This window comes from Myotis myotis, unplaced genomic scaffold, assembly GCF_014108235.1.
Source record: "Myotis myotis isolate mMyoMyo1 unplaced genomic scaffold, mMyoMyo1.p scaffold_m19_p_4, whole genome shotgun sequence".
NCBI classification, from domain to species: domain Eukaryota; kingdom Metazoa; phylum Chordata; class Mammalia; order Chiroptera; family Vespertilionidae; genus Myotis; species Myotis myotis.
Genome location: NW_023416346.1, coordinates 22434202 through 22456772, shown reverse-complemented (window position 1 = coordinate 22456772; position 22571 = coordinate 22434202). Strand labels below are relative to the sequence as shown.

Sequence of the window (22571 nt, the reverse complement as noted above, 5' to 3'; positions counted from 1 at the left end):
GGGTCCAGCCTCCCGGTTCACAGAGGGAGAGTCCCAGGACCTGCAGGCCTCATAAAGAGGCCGTGGGGGGGGGGAGACAAGGTGACTCTAGACCCAGAGCAGTCAGTCCCGGGAGCCCCAAGGCACAGGGTGACCAGGAGCGGGTCCTCCAGTTCTGAGACCCTCGGGCGGCTCCGTGTCACGGCAGCGTCTCAGGTCGGCAGAGGGGGTCCGGGACCTGCCCGGCGTCAGTGTGGGGACCCTGCGGGAGACTGGGGGTCTGGACCCGGAAACAGTGTCCACCCGGCAGGCCTCCTGGGGGTGGGGGAGGGGCAAGCTCAGGCATTGCCCTTTGTGATTTCTGCATTGGGTCTGTGAGACACGGAGGGTTTGGTAGAAGGAGCAGGGCTTCAGGCAGCACAGGGGGCCCCCAGATCCTGCTGCTGTCAAGTTGAGGACCCTGAGGGAGATTGTGGGCCCTGGACCCCATAACTGTGTCCATTGGGCAGGCCTCCTGGGGGTGGGGGAGGGGTGATCTCACGCATTGTATTTGGTGTACGGAGCAGAGCCACAGGTCCGCTGAGAGAGAACAGACGGGACCCAGGACCCCACAATATAGGGGATCCCATAAAGGGCCTCCCCTGCTATGAGCCATGGGAGACCCCATGTTAGATGACCCTGTGAGGTGTGTCCTGACTTTCGCATGCAGGTCTGAGATACGCTGGGGCTCACTATAAGGAACACAGCGACAGGAGGATGGAGGGCACCCTGAATCCCACAACCAGGGGACCCCATAAACCCTACCCTGCTATCAGCCTTGGGATGTTCCCTGGTAAAAGACCAAGTGCCGAGTTTCCTGACCTCTGTATCCAGGACTGAGTGAGACTCAGGACTTGGTGAAAAGTGTAGGGAATCACACTTCTAGGAATATTTCCCTAAGAAACCGGAAATACCAATGAGAAAGAATGTATGCACCCCTATGTTCATAGCAGCACAATTTACAATAGCTAAGATGTGGAAACAGCCAGGTGCCCATCAATGACCTGATGAAAAAGCCGTGGTACATTTATGCCATGGAATACTATGCAGCTGTATAAAGGGAAGGGTCTCTTACCCTTTCAGACAGCATGGAGGGACCTGGAGAGTATCGTGCTAAGTGAAATAAGGCAGTCAGAGGAAGATAAATATCACATGATCACACTCATATGTGGAATTGAATATACAAAGTAAACTCATGAACCCAATAGATACAGACACATGCAAGCATGGGACAGATTAGGGAATCTCAGAGGGAAGGTGGGGAGGGTGGGAAGTAATCAACCAAGAACATTGTGTGCATATATGCATGGCCCATGGACACAGACATTTGGGTGGTGAGGGCGTGGCAAGCGGACAGGAGTGGGGTGGAGGGGGTCATTTGTAATCTATAATAATAAAAGCATTATATGCTAATTAGACGGGACACCCTTCTGGACGTCCTTCCTCAGGAAGCCAGGGCCAGAAACCAGAGCTGTGAAGGAAGCCCAGTTCTCAGGTGCCAGAGGGAAGCTGGTGCCGACATCCAGGGCAAGGAAGGCCTACTCTTGCATAAATTTCGTGCATCAAGCGTCTAGTTCTTTCAATAATAAAGAATTACTAAAAAATTAAATAATAAAAATAAAAAAAGCCAGATAGGGAATCAGGTCCACAGAGAAGAGGGCAGTAGTACTACCCAGACTCAAGTGGCATTTAATGCCTTCAAATCAGGGTCTGTGACACTGTGGGGTTTCGTACACAAACCAACCCCAGGGAGGCTGAGGAAGGACCCAGGACCTGCCAGGGTAACTGTGTGGACCCTGTGTCAGGACAATGGGGACCCAGGACTCCCAATGTAGAGGCTGCACAAAACCCTACCTTGCTCTCGGCCTTGGAAGGCCACAGGGCTGGTGACCCCATGGGGTGTCTCCTGATTACAGCATTCAGGTCTGAGGGAGACTGGAAACTTGATAAGAACTGTAGGGCCTCCCTCAGGTCCACAGAAGGGATGCAGAAGCACTGCCCAGAGTCAAGGTGCTTTTCTTGACTTTTGCATCCGGGTCTGACAGGCTCTGGGGTTCGGTGTAAGGAGCAGGATCTCAGGTGGGCAGAGGGAAGAGTCAAGGTGAGGACCCCCAGGGAGGACTGAGGGAATCCAGGAACCCTAACTGGAGGGGAGTCCACAGAAGTCTGCCCTGCTCAAAGTGTTGGGAGGCCCTATGGTGGATGACCATGCAGAGAGGAAGTACAGAAGCCCAAGCCTGATGTCAGCCCTTGGAATTCAGGGAAATGACATATGTGGCAGAGGACCGGACCCAGGTCTTGCCCCAAGTCCAGGTGAACAGGCAAAGGGAAGACTGAGGGATCCAGGACCCCACAACAGAGATGCCCCACATTACCCCTACTGTGAACCCTGGGAGGTCCCTGGTCCATGACCACATGCTCTCTTCCTGACTTGGCATCTCAGGTTGACAGAGAGGAGGTTCCAGCTCCAGCCAGGTGTCACGGTGAGGATCCTGCAGGAAGACAAGTGGACTCCACTCCCTGAGCTCTGAGGGGTCAGGCTCCAGGTAGGCAAAGAAGGGCTGCAGGGCTCTGCCAGGATACCAGGTAAGGACCCGAGTTAGGACTCAGGAAACCCCTAGCACACCTTGAAGTATGTTTGCCTGAGGCTTGGCCAGGGCCATAAGTGTCCACAGTGTCCCTCTTCCTGCCAGCTGCACCTGCAGGTCTCATGGTAGGCCTGTGGATTTGGGTTGCTTCCAGACTTCTACCTTAGGAGTGTCAAAGGGAGGTGAGGGCATTTTCCTGAAGGTGCTGGATTCAGGGCAACATGGGAGGTGTGCCAGGCAATGCTGGAAATTAAAGTGTGGGTCTTGAGGCAGGATGGTGGTACCTCCCACCCCAGTAAAAACAGGAACCAGCTGGCTTAGGCTCTGCTGGCACAACTTGGTCACTCGGCACGATAGTTAATGTGGTGTGTCTTGAAGTCCACCTTGGAGGTCACAGAGAGATGGTGGACATGGCCTGTAGTATTCATTCTCAGTTCAGCAGAAGGGAAAGGTCCCAGGCACTCTCTGAGTAAACCTGGGTAGCTCCGGGAGGAAGGAGGATACCACACTCCAGAAAATGGGTGCCCTGAACCCAGTCTGTGCTGCTGTCAGCCTTGGGAAAGGCCTGGCATGGGTCTGCAGAGGTGGTTCCTTCACAGGTTTGTCTAAGGGCACTCGGAAAGGACAGGGCCTTGGTCAGAGGGAATGGCTTCAGTTCATGCAAAGAGGAGCTGAGGTTGTGCAAGGGTCATAAAGGTGCGAATGCTTTCTTGTGGGAAACTGCAGCTATGTGCTCCTTGAGAAAAGTAGAGAACCCTCAGCATCAGGGAGTGTCCTGTCCTCAGCATCCAGATTTCCCAGGCAGGGGTACCTGGGTGTGACATGCTCTCCCTTTCCACATGCCTGCTCTTCCTGAGCTTTTCTCACTGAGGACAGTTATTCAGGGTGAAATCGGTTCAGCTGGATTCAGACCCAGGCCAGGCCAGGAAGAAAGGCAAGTATCCTTAGGCCAGACTAAGGGAACTCTGTACCCAGAGTGGATGGGCCCAGGCCCTAGTGTCAGTTGTGTGGGAACCTGGGCACGGGTGGGGTCAAATGGAGCTCCTGTTCACTATTGTCTGAGAACTTTCAGGAAGGTGAGGACCTTGGTGTGAGTCCACACGTTGTATCATCCCCAGGATCCAGATTTTGTCAGCAGAGAGAGGAGTCCCAGATCCTGCAAGGAATCAAGGTGAGCAATGAAGGGGAGCAGAGCACATGGGAAGCCAGACCTACCCTGCCTCCTCTGAAAGCAATGGGGAAACTCAGAATAATGCCTGGATTACCTCAGTTCACTTCCTACTCCTGTACCTCAGGGAGGTGAGGCCTAAGTCTAAGTAGATTGGGCTCAGTCAGCCTAGAGAGTGGTCTGAAACCCTGCAGTGCATCATGGTGAGAAATGATCAGAGCCTTAACCTAGGATAGATGGACCCAAATCTTCAGTAAACCCTTCTTGATCCTTTGGGAGAGGGACCACATGAGGAGCCAGCTCAGTTTCTTCACTGAAGTGTCAAGTGTGTGTAGCCTTGTTCTGAGCATTTGACCTCAGGCCAGCAGAAGGCAGTGACGGGCCAGGCCCTGGCAGGGGAAAGGTGGGTATCCTACGTGTGCACGGAGGAACCTCCCACCCACAACAGAGGGGACCTCACAGAGTCCTGCCGCTCCTCCTGTCAGCTTTGGGGTCCCAGGAATGTGCTTTCCATGTGCATGCTGAGGTGCCCCTTTGTTCCCTCCAGAAGAGGCCCCGGATTGGAGGAGGTGAAGGCCTTGGTCTACTCTACATATTCTCCGGTCACAGAACAGCAGGAGGCCAGGAAGTGCTAGGAATTAAGGTGAGGTGGCTACCATGAATATGTCCCCTTGAGCTCCCCACCCATGTCAGAGGGTCCTCACATTGCCTGACACCTCCACACGCCACCGTCAGCTACAGAACCCTGTGCTGTGCCTGCTATACCCTGAACAGTCATGTCACTTCCTACTTCAGGTTCTTAGTGGGCAGGCTGGTCAGGAGTGAGCCCTGTGAGTCCCATGTAAACCCCTAAAGGGGAGACCTGGAAGTCACCTTTGTCAGAGCCGCCTAGGGTGTGTTTCTCAGCTCATGCCTCTCACTCTCCCACTCTTCCCCAGGCCCGTGGTTCCTCATCGCCCATCTTCTGCTCACACTCAGTCACTGTTCGAGCACGAGTCATCATGCCTGGTCATCATATGAGTGAGCCGTTGAAGCCTGAGGAAGACTTTCCGTACCCAGTTGAGATCCCCAACTTGGTGGCGGGGGAGCTGTTCTGGGCTATGCAGGAGGAGGAGGTGGAGGAGGAGGAAGATGCCCTGTCTCTCTCCTCCTCCCCCTCAGTCCTGTTTATAGACAACCTAGAGGAGGTGTCTGCTGCTGAGACACCAAGTCCTCCCGAGAGTCCTCAGCGTGCCTGCCCCTCCCCCCAGGCCATGGAGGCCTTTCCATGCAGCCAATCTGAAGATGAGAGCTCCAGCATCCAAAATGAAGAGGGTCCAAACACTGAGGGAGCCCCTGAAGATGATGCCGATTTATTGCTCCACAAATCACTGCGTTCGAAGATGATGGAAATGGTGAAGTTCCTGCTCCTGAAGTATCGTACAAAGGAGCCAACCACAAAGGCAGAAATACTGAGTAGTGTCATCAAAGAGCACCAGGACCACTTTCCTGAGCTCTTCAGTGCGGCCGTTGAGTGCATTGAGTTGGTTTTTGGTGTTGTTGTGAGGGAAGTAGACCCCAGTACCCACACCTATGTCCTGGTCACTGCCTTGGGGCTAACCTATGATGGGATGGTGAGCGATGAGCACAGATTTCCCAACACAAGCCTCCTGGTCACACTTCTGTGTGTGATCGCCTCAGGGGGTGATTGTGCCACTGAGGAGAAAATCTGGGCTGTACTGAATGATTTAGGGGTGCATGATGGGAAGGTACATTGGCTCTATGGGGAGCCCAGGGAGCTCATCACCAAAGTTTGGGTGCAGGAACAGTACCTGGTGTACCGCCAGGTGCCCAATAGTGATCCTGCACGCTATGAGTTCCTGTGGGGCCCCAGGGCCCACGCTGAGACCACCACGGTGAAAGCCCTCAAGTTTATGCACACGGTTAATAGGGATTTCCATCTCCTCCCATCCCTACCTGAAGAGCCTGAGTGCAATGAGAAACACTATGCCTGACCCAGAGTTGCATCCAGGCACTTTTCAGGTCCATGTGCATTAACTTCTTTTGCTGGGCATAAAGTGCGTCCAATTTTCAACTCTGTTTCAGAACAAACCAGTAGTGAGGCCCAGGGAAAGGTTTAGGCTCCTATTGTGATTGAGAAATTTATGATTTATTATTTTGTGAATTTTTAAGGAAATTTTCTAATGTTCCTTTACGTAGAAGTTTTCATAAACTTTTAGCATGCAAGTTTGTAAATGACATTGATCACATATATATTTCTACATGTCCAGCTCAAGAGTAAGAGATTTGCTACTGTGTAATGAAAATTGGGACCATTCCCATCCTAGTTTGTGATCCCAATCTAGATAACATGACATTATAATAGAATTTCCTTGGAAATGTGTAAGAACTCAGCAGTAAAATCCATGGAGTTAAGAAATAGAAAAATAAAAGCAAAAGGTTGTTAATTTTTGCTTCTTATATCTTCTCATCTGTCTTTCCATGAAACAGCTTATCCAAGGATCCTTGTTTCTGGCAAGAAAGTGGGGGGATTTCATCTGAATAAAGACGACCCCTGCTCAGTGGTTCATTTAATCCCCAGACATTCACTGATCCTATGTCCTCTGGAAGGCCCTGTGTTAGTAGTGGGCACACTAACATAAGCAGGGCATATCCACCCATAGGATGATAGTGTAGGAGCTGAAGTCATATAAGGAAGGGGTTAGGTGTCTCCTTAATCCTACAAACCAGTAACAGAAGAGGTGAGGCGGTGGGCCTCCAGCGACCAGCACTCACTTGTGAGTGGACTTCATTTTTACCGCAGCGTACTTGCAACAGCATGGATGGAATTGGAGAGCATTATACTAAGCGAAATAACCTAGTCAGAGAACGGTAAATATCACATGATTTCACTCATATATGGAATATAATGACTGACATAAATGGATGAACAAAAACATATCCAAATACAGAGAAGCATTGATCAGACCATCAAACCTCAGAGGGAAGGTAGGGCAGAGTGGAGGTAAGGGGGGGAGATCAACCAAAGGACTTGTATGCAAGCATATAGGCCTAACCAATGGACACAGAGGCCAGGGGGTGAGGGCATGAGTGGGGGGTGGAGGAGGGCAATGTGGGGATAGGGACACATATGTAATACCTTAGTTAAAAAATGATGTGCATGGCCTGAGCCAGGGTACTTGGGAAACTGCGATTCCCTCTGCTGGGGTTGATTGTAAAGAAGCTGGGGGTGGCAGCTTTTTCTAATTTCATGCCATTGGTATCCGAGAAGATGGTTGTTATGATTTTAATCTTCTTGAAAACTTGTAGAGACTTGTTTTGTGTTTTAACATGTGGTCTATCTTTGAGAATAACACATGTGAACATCAGAAGAACGTATATTCTGCAGCTTTGGGGTGAAATATTCTGTAAATGTCATTTAAATTCACCTGAACCTGTCTGCCATTTAGAATCACTGTTTTCTTGGTAATTTTTTGTCTGGAACATCTATCCAGTGAAGTCTGTGGGCTATTAACGTCCCCTACTATTACTTTAATGCTGTTGATCTTTCCCTTAAAGTCCTCTATAAGTTTTTTTAATTTTCTTTATTTAGGTGCTCCTAAATAAATGGCATGAAATTAGAAATCAGTTACAGTAAAAACACTCAAAAATATTCAAACACATGGAGGCTAAATAGCATGTTACTAAACAACGAGTGACTTACTAATAAGATCAAAAAAGAAATAAAAAACTTCCTGGAAACAAAAAAAAGTAACACACAACAAATCAAAATCTATGGGACACAGCAAAGTAGTCCTGAGAGGGAAGTTCATAGCACTTACAAACCTACATCAAAAAACAAGAAAATATTTTAATAAAATATTTAACCATACAACTTAAAAATTAGAAAGAGAACAACAAGAAAAGCTCTGAGCAAGTAGGAGGAAGTAAATACATAAAAGTCAGAGCAGAAATTAATGACATACAGATGAAAAATATAATATAAACGATCAATGAAACCAAGAGTTAATTCTTTGAAAATATAAACAAGACTGATGAACCTTTAACCACATTCAAGAAACAGAGAGAAGACCCAAATAAGTAAAATCAGAAACAAAAGAAGTGAGGTAACAATTGACCCCACAGAAATACAAAGGATTGTAAGAAAATACTATGAAAATCTTTATGCCAATAAGCTGAACAATGTGGATTAAGTGGACAAATTCACAGAATTATACAATCTTCCAAAACTGAATCAGTGAGAATCCATCTTTCAATCTGGGGCTGCTGGCTATTAACCACTCACCTGCCCTCTGCCTGCGTGGTTGCACCTAACTGCTCACATGATGGCCTGATCTCCCCTAACCACTCGCCTGCCTGCCTAATTGCACCAACCATCTCTGCCTGCCTTCCTCATGACCCTTACCCACTTGCCTGCCTAACTGATAGCCCCTAATGACTCTGCCTGCCTGCCTCATTGCCCATAACTGCTCGCCTACCAGCCTGATCACCTGTAACTGCCTCTGCCCCAGCCCCCGCCACAGTGGCTTCCTCCAGAAGGACGCCGGGAATGAAGTCCAGAAGTTCATTCAGGGGTCTGGCCTAATTAGCATATTACACTTTTATTATTATAAATAGTACTGGAAGTCTCAGCCACAGCAGTCAGACAAGAGGAAGAAACAAAAGGCATCCAAATGGGAAAGGAGGAAGTAAAATTGTCATTATTTGCAGATGACATGATATTCTACATAGAAAACCCTAGGGCTCCACCAACCAACTACTGGGCTTAATAAATGACTTTAGCAATGTAGCAGGATACAAAATTAATACCCAGAACTAGATGGCAGCTTTACACACCAACAATGAACTCTCAGAAAGAGAAACTAAACTAAAAAAAAAAAACCCCACTTACCATTGAAACAAAAAATATAAGATACTGAGGAATAAAGTTAACCGAGGAGATAAAAGACTTGTACTCAGAAAACTACAGGACATTGAAAAAAGAGATAGGGGGTGATATACAGAAGTGGAAGAATATACCGTGTTCATGGATTGCTAGAATTAATATCATTAAAATGTCCATACCACCCAAAGCAATCTATAGATTAGATGCAAACCCTATTAAAATACCAATGGCGAGCAGGAAGAAGATGGCGGCGGTATAGGCAGACGCGTCCCAGGTCGTGTACCTGAGCAAATGGAGTGAGCAGCTGAAACTAGTAACATCCACCCTGAATTGGCGAAATTCCTCAGCTGGCGAGACGGTTTGCAGCCGGGAAGAGCAGAACTCCCCTGGAAAGGTAAAAAAAACCAGGGATTTGGGCAGGAAAGTTTGCCAGACCTCTGAGCCCAGAGAGTCGGAGGGAGACCGCGTGGCAGACAGCCGCGTCCCTTGGGACAGGCACAGCCCCTGACGGGGGAAAGGAGAACCGCAGGATTCCTGGCGCTGCCGGGGGAATTGAGAGCTGGGTCTGTGATCACAGAGGACTGAGCCTAAAGGGGGCAGCCTGAAGAGCTGACCAGACCATGCAGTCCCGGTAAGAGAAGAAGCTTACAGAAACCAAGCCTTCCCCGTTTACGCGGCCGGAGTTTGTTTGTTTGTTTTCCCTGAATCCTGTTCATGGGACATTTCGGATACAGACACTCACCTGTGCTGAAGAGAGGGAGAGTGTGCGGAGGAGTGGAATCTGGGGAGAGACTGAGGAGAGAAGGGGGGCAGGGAGAGGTGGCAGCGAATTGAGTGCTGAGACACCCCTGAGCCCAGGGCTGAGGCAGCCATTCTTTCCAGAGAGTGAGACTCCTCCCCCCAGCCCCCAGGCAAGGAGCACAGCCACACCCAGATTCCACCCTGTAGGAGATCAAGGATTAAAATAACCTGATCAGTCCCTGGGAGTTAACAGGGTCTGGCCTATAGAGGGATTTTCAATCCCAGCAACAACACAGCACTGGTAACTCTTACACAGCCAGCTCTGGGCAGTGAACTTCCACTGGACAGAGAGGCCCTATAGCCTCAGAGGCCAACCCCAGAACACTGCCACCCAGAGGCTGACCCACAAACTGACTCTTTGCTAAACACAAAATAAGGCAGTCTGGGAAACAAATGCGGCTTGCTTTAAAATAAGGACTGTGGTTTACAACACAGAGGAACAGTGTATCGCTGGGAAACTCAACACTCTCCTGAATACCTGGCAGGTCTAAGGCGAGCCACACTGAAGAATAGAAGAACTGAAGGACCTTCACTACTGCAATATTTTTTTTTTTTCATTTTTCACCTTTTAACTAAGAAACCAATTTTTTTTCTTTTTTTTTTGTTTTTTCTCTTTTTTTTTCTTTTCTTATTTTTTCCATCACCGGTTTTTACCCTTTTAATTACTACCTTCTTATTTTTAACCAGTATTATTACTGCTACCATTTTACCATTTTTTTTTAAAGTGCCATTTTATTTTCTCTTTATTTTATTTTGGGATTAGTGTTCTCCATTCTATTTTCATCGTTATATTATTGGTTGTTTCTAGTTTGCATTCATCTCCAGGGAGCTGTTGCTGGAATTTGTTGGGATTAATGGCTGTTCTATAGGAGTATTCTCCTCATATAAAAAAGTCTCTTCCCCTCTTCCACTTCATTCTCTCTTTTCGCTCTTTTTTTTTCTTTTCTTTTCTTTTCTCGCTTTTATTTTCCCCCCTCCTTTTTCCCAATTTCATTTTTGCACTCCTTTTTTTGGTCCCTAATTTTCTTTTCTTTTTTTCTCTTTTCTCTTTTTCTCTTCCTTCTTCCTTATCCCCTAATTCTCTTAATTCAGGTGGTCACCTTTATTTGGGGTTATTCATATTGTGAATATATTTGTGTATAGTGCCTGGTACGTGGTGCCTTGTTGTGTTGTATTTTGTGCCTTTAAATCAATGCAGCAGATCCAAGCAACAGCAACCTCCTGAGCACCACACCCTCTGCTGGCGAACAGCAGCTGTACGTGAAACCTTGCCCCACAAGCCAGAAGAGCCACCACAGCTGTGAACAGCACCCACCAGAGGAGCTGCTGCCAACTGAAGAGCAGCTGCTACCGCAACCGCCCGAAGAGCAACCACAGACCAAGGAGTCACTGCCACCAAGGGAGCAGCCACTGAACAACTCAACGTCTAGATATGTCAGCGAGATCAAACATGGGTAGACAAAGAAACCCCCAAAGGAAAGAGAAGGAGGACTCTCCAGAAAAGCAGCTAAGTAATACAGAGGCATGCAACATGACAGAAAAAGAATTCAGAATAAGGGTCCTAGAGTGCATAAACCGGATGGAGGAAAAAATCGACAACCTCTCCAAGAAGCAAGAAGAAACAGATGAAAAAATCGATAACATATGGAAGAAGCTAGAAGAAACAGATGAAAAAATCAACAACTTAAGTAAGACCCAAGAAGAAATGAAGAGTGATATAGCTGCAATGAAAAACTCCATTGAAAGTATCAACAGTAGACTAGGAGAAGCGGAGGACCGAATTAGTGATTTAGAAGACAAGGAAGCGAAACACACCCAAAACGTACTGCAATTGGAGAAAAAAATGAAAAGACAGGAGGAGAGCCTAAGGGAGCTTTGGGACAACATGAAATGAAACAACATACAAATAATAGGGGTACCAGAACAACAGAAGGATGAACAAGGATTAGAAAACCTATTAGAAGAAACAATATTAGAAAACTTCCCTGAGGTGGGGAAGAAAAAAGTCACACAAGCCCAGAGAGTCCCAAACAAGGTGAACCCAAAAAGACCCACACCAAGACACATCATAATTACCATGGCAAATGTTCAGGACAAAGAGAGAATCTTACAGGCTGCAAGAGAGAGACGGAAAGTTACATACAAGGGATCTCCCATTAGATTGTCAAATGATTTCTCAACAGAAACACATCAGGCCAGAAAAGAATGGACGGAAATTTACAAAGTGATGCAAAGCAAAGGACTAAATCCAAGAATACTCTATCCAGCAAGGCTATCATTCAAACTTGAAGGGGAAATAAGAAGCTTCACAGACAAAAAAAGGCTAAGGGAGTTTATCACCACCAAGCCAGCAATGCAAGGAATGCTAAAGGGACTGGTATAAAAAGAAGAAATAAAAAGCTCAGAAAGAAAACAGCCACACAAAAACAGAAATGCCTACAAACAAGTACCTTTCAATAATAACTTTAAACGTAAACGGACTAAATGCTCCAAACAAAAGACATCGAGTGGCTGAATGGATAAAAAAACATGACCCATACATCTGCTGTCTACAAGAAACCCACCTCATTAGAAGGGACTCACACAGACTGAAAGTGAAAGGATGGAAAAATATCTTTCAGGCAAATGGAAAGGAAAAGAAAGCTGGGGTAGCAATACTTATATCGGACAAAATAGACCTCAAAGTGAAGGCCATAACAAGAGATAAGGAAGGCCACTTCATAATACTAAAGGGATCAATACAACAAGAAGATATAACCCTGGTAAACATATATGCACCCAATGCAGGAGCACCCAAATTCATAAAAAATCTCCTGGAAGATATCAAAGGAGAGATCGACAACAATACAATCATTGTAGGGGACTTTAATACACCACTGACAGCACTGGATAAGTCTTCTAGACAAATAATCAGCAAAGATACAGCAATCCTAAATGACTCACTAGATCAGATGGACTTAATAGATATCTTCAGAACACTTCACCCGAAAGCCAGGGAATATACATTCTACTCAAATGCTCATAAGACATATTCAAAAATAGACCATATATTGGGGCACAAGCAAAGTATCCCCAAATTCAAGAAAATTGAAATCATAAAAAGCGTCTTCGCAGACCACGATGGCATAATATTAGAAATAAACTACAATAAAAACAACCCAAAATACTCAAACACCTGGAAGCTGAATAGCATGCTATTAAATATTGATTGGGTTACCAATGAAATCAAAGAAGAAATTCGAAACATCCTGGAAACTAATGACAATGAAAACACAACAATCCAAAACCTATGGGACACAATGAAAGCAGTCCTGAGAGGGAAGTTTATAGCTCTACAGGCCTATCTCAAAAAACAAGAAAAAATGGTAGTAAATCATCTAACTCTACAACTCAAAGAATTAGAAAGAGAGCCACAAAGAAACCCCAGAGTGAGCAGAAGGAAGGAGATAATAAAGATTAGAGCAGAAATAAATGACATAGAGACCAAAAAAACAATACAGAAAATCAATGAAACCAAGAGCTGGTTCTTTGCAAGGATAAACAAGATTGACAAACCTCTAGCCAGACTCACCAAGAAGCAAAGAGAGAGGACCCAAATAAACAAAATCAGAAACGATAGAGGCGAAATAACAACAGACCCCACAGAAATACAAATGATTGTTAAAAAATACTATGGACAGCTTTACTCCAACAAACTAGACAACCTGGAGGAAATGGACAAATTCCTAGAAAAATACAACATTCCAAAACTCAATCAGGAAGAATCTAAAAATCTCAACAGGCCAATAACTATGGAAGAAATTGATGCAGTCATCAAAAAGCTTCCAGCAAACAAAAGCCCAGGACCAGACGGCTTCACAGGGGAGTTTTACCAAACATTCAAGGAAGAACTGAAACCTATCCTCCTCAGACTACTACAAAAAATTCAAGAGGAAGGAACACTTCCAAGCTCATTCTATGAAGCCAGCATCACCCTAATACCAAAACCAGGTAAAGACAACACAATGAAAGAGAATTACAGGCCAATATCCCTCATGAACATAGATGCCAAAATCCTCAACAAAATCTTAGCAAATCGGATCCAGCAGTACATCAGAAAGATCATACACCATGACCAAGTAGGATTTATCCCAGGGATGCAAGGATGGTACAATATCCGCAAATCAATAAACGTGATACATCACATAAACAAATTGAAAGAAAAAAACCACATGGTCATATCAATTGATGCAGAAAAAGCATTTGACAAAATTCAACACCCATTTTTGATAAAAGCTCTCAGCAAGGTGGGAATAGAAGGATCATACCTCAACATAATAAAAGCTATATATGACAGGCCCACAGCCAACATCATACTCAATGGACAAAAACTAACACCATTTCCCCTAAGAACAGGAACATGACAGGGATGCCCCCTCTCACCACTCCTGTTCAACATAGTACTGGAAGTGTTAGCCATTGCAATTTGGCAAGAAGAAGAAATAAAAGGCATCCAAATTGGAAAAGAGGAAGTAAAACTGTCCTTATTTGCAGACGACATGATATTATACATACAAAACCCTAGAGACTCCATCAAAAAGCTACTGGACTTAATACATGAATTTGGCAATGTAGCAGGATACAAAATTAACCCCAAGAAATCCGAGGCATTTCTATACACCAATAGTGAACTTTCAGAAAGAGAGATTATAAAAACAATCCCGTTTACCATCTCACCAAAAAAATTAAGCTACCTAGGAATAAACTTAACTAAACAGGTAAAAGACCTCTACTCAGAAAACTACAGGACGTTGAAAAAAGAGATAGAGGAAGACATAAACAGATGGAAGAACATACCGTGTTCATGGATTGGTAGAATCAACATCATTAAAATGTCCATACTACCCAAAGCAATCTATAAATTCAACGCACTTCCCATTAAAATACCAACGGCATACTTCAGAGATCTAGAACGAACTCTCCAAAAATTCATCTGGAATAAAAAAAGACCCCGAATAGCTGCAGCAATCCTGAAAAACACCAAAGTAGGTGGGATCTCAATACCAGATATCAAGATGTATTACAAAGCCACTGTTCTCAAAACTGCCTGGTACTGGCACAAGAATAGGCATATCGATCAATGGAATAGAATAGAGAGCCCAGAAATTGGCCCGAACCAATATGCTCAATTAATATTTGACAAAGGAGGCAAGAACATACAATGGAGCCAAGATAGTCTCTTCAATAAATGGTGTTGGGAAAATTGGACAGATATATGCAAGAAAATGAAACTAGACCACCAACTTACACCATACACAAAAATAAACTCAAAATGGATAAAGGACTTAAATGTACGACAGGAAACCATAAAAATTCTAGAAGAATCCAAAGGCAACAAAATCTCAGACATATGCCGAAGCAATTTCTTCACTGATACAGCTCCTAGGGCACTTGAAACGAAAGAGAAAATGAACAAATGGGACTACATCAAAATAAAAAGCTTCTGCACAGCAAAAGTAACCATCAACAAAACAACGAGAAAACCCACTGTGTGGGAAAACATATTTGCCAATGTCATATCTGATAAGGGCCTAATCTCCAAAATTTATAGGGAACTCATACAACTTAACAAAAGGAAGATAAACAATCCAATCAAAAAATGGGCAAAGGACCTAAATAGACACCTTTCAAAAGAGGACATTCAGAAAGCCAAGAGACATATGAAAACATGCTCAAAGTCACTAATCATCTGAGAGATGCAAATCAAAACAACAATGAGGTACCATCTCACACCTGTCAGACTGGCTATCATCAACAAATCAACAAACGACAAGTGCTGGAGAGGATGTGGAGAAAAAGGAACACTTGTGCACTGCTGGTGGGAATGCAGACTGGTGCAGCCACTATGGAAGTCAGTATGGAGTTTCCTTAAAAAACTGAAAATGGAACTCCCATTTGACCCTGTGATCCCACTTCTAGGAATATATCCCAAGAAACCAGAAACACCAATCAGAAAGGATATATGCACCCCTATGTTCATAGCAGCACAATTCACCATAGCTAAGATCTGGAAACAGCCTAAGTGCCCATCAGTAGATGAATGGATTAGAAAACTGTGGTACATCTACACGATGGAATACTATGCTGCTCTAAAAAGGAAGGAACTCTTACCATTTGCAACATCATGGATGGAACTGGAGAGCATTATGCTAAGTGAAATAAGCCAGTCAATGAAGGAAAAATACCACATGATCTCACTCATTCATGGATAATAGAGACCATTATAAACTTTTGAACAATAATAGATACAGAGGCAGAGCTGCCTCAAACATATTGTCAAACTGCAGCAGAAAGGCCGGGGAGGGATGCGGGGCAGGAGGTAGGGGGGTAAGAGATCAACTAAAGGACTTGTATGCATGCATATAAGCATAACCAGTGGACATAAGACATTGGGGGATAGGGGAGGCTAGGGAACTGTCTAGAGTGGGGGGATAAAATGGACACATATGTAATACCCTTTGTAATACTTTATGCAATAAAAAAAAAAAGAAACCTAAGCAATACAAGCATAGTATACAATAAAAAAAAAATACCAATGGCATATTTACAGATCTAGAACAAATACTCTAAAAGTTTACATGGAAGCAAAAAAGACCCTGAATAGCCAGAGCCATCTTGAGAAAGAAGAACAAAGTTGGAGTGATCACACTGTCAGATATCAAGTTATACTGCAAAACCGCTGTAATCAAAACAGCTTGGTACTGGCAGAAGAACAGGCATATAGATCAATGCAACAAAACAGAGATGCCAAAAATCAACCCAAGACATTACATTCAATTAATATTTGACAAAGGATACAAGAGGATACAATGGAATCAAGACATGCTCTTCAATAAACACTGTTGGGAAAGTTGGACAGGCACATGCAAAACAATGAAACTCGACCACCAACTTGCATCATACACAAGAATAAACTCAAAATGGATTAAAGGCTTAAGCATCAGTTGTGAAACCATAAAAATCCTAGAAGAAACCAAAGGCAGCAAAATCTCAGACATCTCTGTTAGCAATATGTTCGCCAATGCATCTCCTAAGACCTAGGATAAGGGAAACAAAAGAGAAAATAAACAAATGGGACTATATCAAAATACAAAGCTTGTGCACAGCAAAAGACAACATCAACAAAATGAAAAGGGAGCTCATGTATGGAAGAACATATTTGCCAATATGTTCATCAGGTAAAGGGTTAATAACCAAAAATATATGAGGAACTCATACAACTTAACAAAAGGAAGACAATCCAATTTTAAAATGGGCAAAGGACTAAATGGACACTTCTCCAAAGTGGACATACAGATGGCTAAAAGACACATGATAAAATACTCAAAGTCCCTGATCACCGGAGAGGTGCAGATTAAAATGACAATGAGGTATCACCTCACACCTGTTAGGATAGCTACCATCAACCAATCAACAAATGACAAGTGCTGGCAAGGATGTGGAAAAACGGGAGCCCTAGTACACTGCTGGTAGGAATGCAGACTTGTGCAGCCACTGTGGAAAACAGTATGGAGTTTCCTCAAAAAATTAAAAATAGAACTCCCATTTGACCCAGTAATCCCACTTCTGGAAATATATCCCAAGGAACCCGAAACACCAATCAGGAAGAATATACGCACCCCTATAGTCGTAGCAGCACAATTTACAATAGCTAAGATCTGGAAACAGCCTAAGTGCCCATCAGCAGATGAGTGGGTAAAAAAGCTGTGGTACATCTATACCATGGAACACTATACAGCAGTAAAAAAGAAGGCTCTGTTGCCCTTTGAGACATCATGGAGGGACCCAGGGGCTATTACGCTAAGCAAAATAAGCCAGAAAGGCAAGTGTCACAGGATCTCACTCATATGTGGGGTCCAAAGAGCAAATTAACTGATGAAGAAAATAGATCCTGAGATGTAGAAAGAACTTGGGTGCATAACCCATGGACACAGGCAATAGTGTAGTGAAGGCCTGGGGCAGGGGCTGGTTCCGGCTGGAAGGGGTCCATGAGGAATAGGGGACCTCTGTAACACGGTTGGCAATGAAGACAACAAGAAAGGCGGGCTTAGGTAGGAGGAGGACAGTGGTCTTTGGGACAGGAGTCCACCATTGGCCCAGGTCAGGTGACTCGGGAATCAACCCTTTCCTTTCTCGGCAGCACCCGCCCCCTGCTTTTGGCTGTCCTTGAGGCAGGCAGCAGAACCTCCGATTCTGTTCGGGTCCACCTGCCTTCCAGGACGGCCTCAGGCGGGGACACCCATCAAGAGCAGGGCTTCTGGTTAGCAGAGGGGGGCAGAAGCTGCCTAGAGTCAGGGTGAGCAGCGGGGGCGGAAGAGACCCTGCCCCCACCACAGGCTCAGCATGGAAGGGCTTCTGGGAGGGGGACCACACACGCCTCATCCGGGTCTCAGAGACCTTGCCCCAGCACGTTCCTCACTTCTGCATCCGGGTCTCTGAGACCCTGGGGATGCCCAGGAGATCCTGAACGTGCTCACATCCTGAGGGCGGCCCGGGACCCGCCCGAGTCCAGGTGAGGGTGCCAGGGAGGGCGAGGGACCCCGGGCCCTGGGACAACGGTTTCCGTCCTGGGAGCCCCTGGGGGTGACCACACGCAGCCGGTCGTGGTTGGCGCAGCCAGGTCTGGGGACTCGGGGGTGAGGGGCGAGGCGCGTCCGTCCTCAGGGCCCAGGCGGGCCCAGGGCTTCCAGGGTCCATGTGACGGGCCGCTGCGTGGGAGGAGGCCCCGAGGCCACCCGGGTCCCTCAGACGGGGCTGGACCCAGGGCCTCTGCCGTCAGGAGCAGATCCAGCCCCGGGCCCGCAGGGGGTGAAGCCCACAGTGGTAGGCAGCCTCTCTGACCTTCCCCTGGGCTCCCATGACGCGGGCCTTGCGGGGCTTGGCTGGGTGGGGCGGACCTCACCTGGGCTGAGGGGGGCCGGGCCCTGCGGGAGTCCCGGTGAGCAGCCGGGTCCCACCGCACCGCAGCGGGAAGCCGCACAGGTGCCCCTGCTGTCCTCCGCGAGGGGCCCCGTGGCAGGTGGCCATGCGGGGTGTCCCGACTGCACTGCGGGGGCAGGGAAGGGGCGGTGGTAAGGAAGGGGCGGTGGTAAGGAGCTGGGCCTCTCCTCCTCATGGAGGGCAGAGCAGCTTCCGAGAGTCCCGGTCAGCTGGCAGTAGGGGATGGGAGGACCCCAGACCCCCACAGAGCCAGCCCGCAGGACTCGGGAGGGGGACACGCGGGACATTACCTGACCTCCGCAGGCGGGTCTGAGAGTCTCTGGGGGTGGCTGTGAGGATGAGTACCCCCGTCAGCACAGGGCGGGGCCAGCACCTGCCAGAGCAGATGGGGGCCAGGTGGGAGGATGACCACACCCCCTTCCTCCCTTCCGCTTCCAGTCTCGGTCTCAGAGACTCTGGGGGTTCAGTACAGGGAGGAGGACCCCATCTAGGCAGATGGTGGGCCAGGGACCCTGGAAGCTAGACCAGAGTCAGTCCTGGTCTCAGAGACTCTGGGGGTTCCATACAGGGAGGAGGACCCCATCTAGGCAGATGGTGGGCCAGGGACCCTGGAAGCTAGACCAGAGTCAGTCCTGGTCTCAGAGACTCTGGGGGTTCCGTACAGGGAGGAGGACCCCATCTCGGCAGATGGTGGGCCAGGGACCTGCCAGAGCCAAGGTGAGGACCCTGAGGGAGGACGCAGGGACCCTGGAAACCAAACCAGAGTCAGTGCTGGGATCCCGCTGGAGGATGACCACACACAGCATGCGCTGACTTGCACAACCGGGTCGGTACCGGGAACAATACTTGAGAACGGCAGAGGGTGGGCCCAGGGCCCTCCACAGTCCATCCAGCAGGCCTCGTGGAGGATGATCCTAGGGGGCATTTCCTCATTGGTGCATCTGGGTCTGACAGTCTGGGGCTTGGGTATAAAGAGCAGGACCTCACATCAGCAGAGGGTGGGGCCAGCACCTGCCAGAGTCAAGGGAGGATCCTAAGGGAGAACTGAGGGAACCTTGGATCCCACCACAGTGGGAACCCCACAGACGCCCGCACCTGCGCTCAGCCCTGGGATTTCTGGAATCGCTTTCCCATGGCTTCTCCCGCTCCCTTTGCTCTCAGGAAGATGAAAGAGGTGGGGCCTTACACAAAGGGTGAGGCGTATGGACAGCAGAGCCAGGACACTCGGGCACTGCAGGTGGCCAAGCTATTGACCATGCGGGAGGAAGGAGGGGGAATTGTCCTCCAGAACAAATGTGGGCCTCACGGACAGGCACCCCACTTCCACTTTCAGCTCTGACACAGCAGGCAGGGCTGTCCAACTGAGAGCACTCTGATGTGGCTGGGGGGTGGGGAGGGGGTCTCAGGTAGGTGAGAGACCTGGACTGAGGGGAGCACATGCAGGTCAGCAAAGGAGGAGCGGGAGGTGGCCCGGGCCCTGACCTCTTTGCAGGTGAGCAATCTGAGGAAAGACAGAAGGAACCCTAATGCTCCTCCCGTGCTCCCGAGTCTTGCTGTCTCTTTTCAAGGTTCAGCTGAGGACTGAGGAAACCCCTCACATCACAACAGGGGGAGTCCCAGCCTTACTTTGCCACTTCTGTCAGCCACGAGAGAAAGTGGAACATGGTGGCTAGCCGTGCTGTCCCTCACGTCCTCCACCAGTGAGTCAGGAAGGTGAGCTTTTCAGTCTGAAGGTAAGTGGCCTCAGGTCAGCACAGGAAGTTATCCAAGACCCTGTCAGATGTCACAGTTAGGACTGAGGGGACTCCCCGTCCCAGGACGGATAGACCCCACAGAGTTTGGCCATGTCATACTGTATCCCGTGGGAGGTTCTGGGCAGGTGTGGTCTGTTGCGGGGCCTGCTCACTTTCTTCTGTTCAGTTTCAGGGGTATGTAGCCTTGTTCTGAGAGTTTTGCCTCAGGTCCAGCAAGGGGAGGTTCCCTGCCCTGCCAGGGGAAAGGAGAGGATGCTGAGGGAGGACGCAAGAGACCATCCAGCCCAGAAGAGTGGGGACCTCACAGCATCCTGGCCTCCCTCTTGTCAGTACTGGAGGCCCATGGCTGTGCATGCCACCTGCACGCTGAGGTGTTTCCTCGTTTCCTCTTACAGGTGCTCCAGGAACCAGGAGATAAAGGCCTAGGTCTGAGGCACAAAACACAGGTCACAGAGCAGAGGAGGTCCAGGCAGTGCCAGCAGTCAAGGTGAGGTGCCTGCCCTGACCTAGAATGTGTCCCTAGGGTCTCCCCCATGCCAGAATAGATGAGAACTCCCTCAGTACCCGACCCCACCCCACTGCCAGCCACAGAACCCTGGCCTATGCCGACTGTACCCCGAAGAACCATCTGACTTCCGCATTCAGGATCTTAGGGGACAGGCCACCCAGGAGGAGAGGCCCCAGTGAGGCCCAAGAGCACCCCTAAAGAGGAGACCTGTAGTCCCACTTTCTCACAGCTGCCAAGGGTGTACTCAGCTGAGGCCACTTACCCTTCCTCTCTCCCCCAGGCCTGTGAGTCCTCATTGCTCCCCTCCTGCCCGCACTCCTGTGGCCGCCTGACACGAGTCATCATGCCTCGAGTTCCAAAGCGTCGACGCTACTCGCTTGAGATTCCCGAGGCTGTGGAAGAGGATTCTTCCTCCTCCTCCTCCTCCAACTCTTTTGCTTCCTCTTTCTCCTCCTCCACCTCTTCCTCTTGCTATCCTCTGCTTTCAAGTAACCCAAGCACCTCGGAGGAGGAGGAGAAGGAGGAGGAGGAGAATGGGGAGGAGGAGGAGAATGAGGAGGAGGAGGAGGTTCATGCTGCTGCTGGGGCATCGAATCCTCCCCGGAGCTCTCCAAGTGCCCATGCCTCCCCTACTGCCTTTGCCGCTGCTGCTCCCTTGAGCCAATCCATCAGCGAAGAAGGGGAGGGTCTGAGTACCTCCTGGGCCCTGCCAGGTACAGAGTCCTTGCCCAGATACGTGATTAATGATAAGGTAGCTGATCTGGTAGGGTTCCTGCTCCTGAAGTATCGCACAAAGGAGCTGACCACAAGGGCAGAAATGCTGAGTAGCATCATCAGAGAGCACCAGGACCACTTTGCTGTAATCTTTAGGAAGGCCACTGAGTGCATGCAGCTGGTTTATGGCATTGATGTGAAGGAAGTGGACCCCACCAGCCACACCTATGTCCTAGTCACCAACCTGGGCCTCACCTATGATGGGATGGTGAGCGATGAGCACAGTATGCCCAAGACTGGCCTTCTGATACTCATCCTTAGTATAATCTTCTCGGAGGATGATTGTGTCCCCGAAGAGAGGATATGGGAAGCACTGAATGCCATGGGGGTGCATGCTGGGATGGAGCATAGCATCTATGGGGAGCCCAGAGAGCTCCTCACCAGAGTTTGGGTGCAGGAACAGTACCTGGAGTACCGGCAGGTGCCCAACAGCGATCCTGCACGGTATGAGTTCCTGTGGGGTCCCAGGGCCCACGCTGAGACCACCAAGTTGAAAGTCCTGGAGTTTTTGGCCCAGGTCAATGGGAATGACCCCAGGTCCTACACACACTGGTATCAGGAGGTTTTGAGAGAGGAGGAACAGAGAGCCCAGGCCAGAGTTAGCACCACAGATGATACTACTGCCATGGCCAGTGCAAGCTGTTCTGCCATGGACAGTAGCTTCTTCTTCCCTGAGTGAAATCCAGGGCAGATTTCTTTACTCTGTGTTTTAGGTGGGCAGTCGTGATCTAAGCACTTAGTGCAGGGCCTGACTGGGGATGAGGGAATCATAGTGAATGACATCTTTGTGTCTCTGTTCCATTGGGGTGACTTAGAAATGCATCTTATTTTATTTTTGGTATTTTAAAATGTTAATTTAAGTAGAATGTTTATTAGCTTAAGAACCCAAGTTTACAGATGACACAGGTCACATGTTTATTGTTATTTAACTAAAGAGAAAGAGCTTTACTATTTTGTAAAACTAATTAGAAATCTGTCATTTTATTTGTAGTCTGTAACAAGATAACATGGAATTGGAATAGTATATTTTTAATGTGAAAGAACTTATCTGTAAAACAGATAAAATAGTTAATTTTTGAATTCTTGTATCATACAC

The 22571-nt window shown here is 47.8% G+C and overlaps 2 protein-coding genes across 2 annotated transcripts; both read left to right on the top strand.

Moving 5' to 3' along the window:
* The first annotated feature begins 4895 nt into the window (after positions 1-4895).
* On the top strand, positions 4896-5768 carry LOC118653639 (melanoma-associated antigen 10-like). The gene has a single exon (XM_036304258.1). The coding sequence runs from the start codon at positions 5028-5030 to the stop codon at positions 5766-5768; it is 741 nt and encodes a 246-aa protein (XP_036160151.1). The 5' UTR covers positions 4896-5027.
* Positions 5769-21044: 15276 nt separating this feature from the next.
* On the top strand, positions 21045-22154 carry LOC118654379 (melanoma-associated antigen 10-like). The gene is made up of 2 exons (XM_036305701.1): positions 21045-21211; positions 21278-22154. The coding sequence occupies exons 1-2, from the start codon at positions 21045-21047 to the stop codon at positions 22152-22154; spliced, it is 1044 nt and encodes a 347-aa protein (XP_036161594.1).
* Positions 22155-22571: the final 417 nt, after the last annotated feature.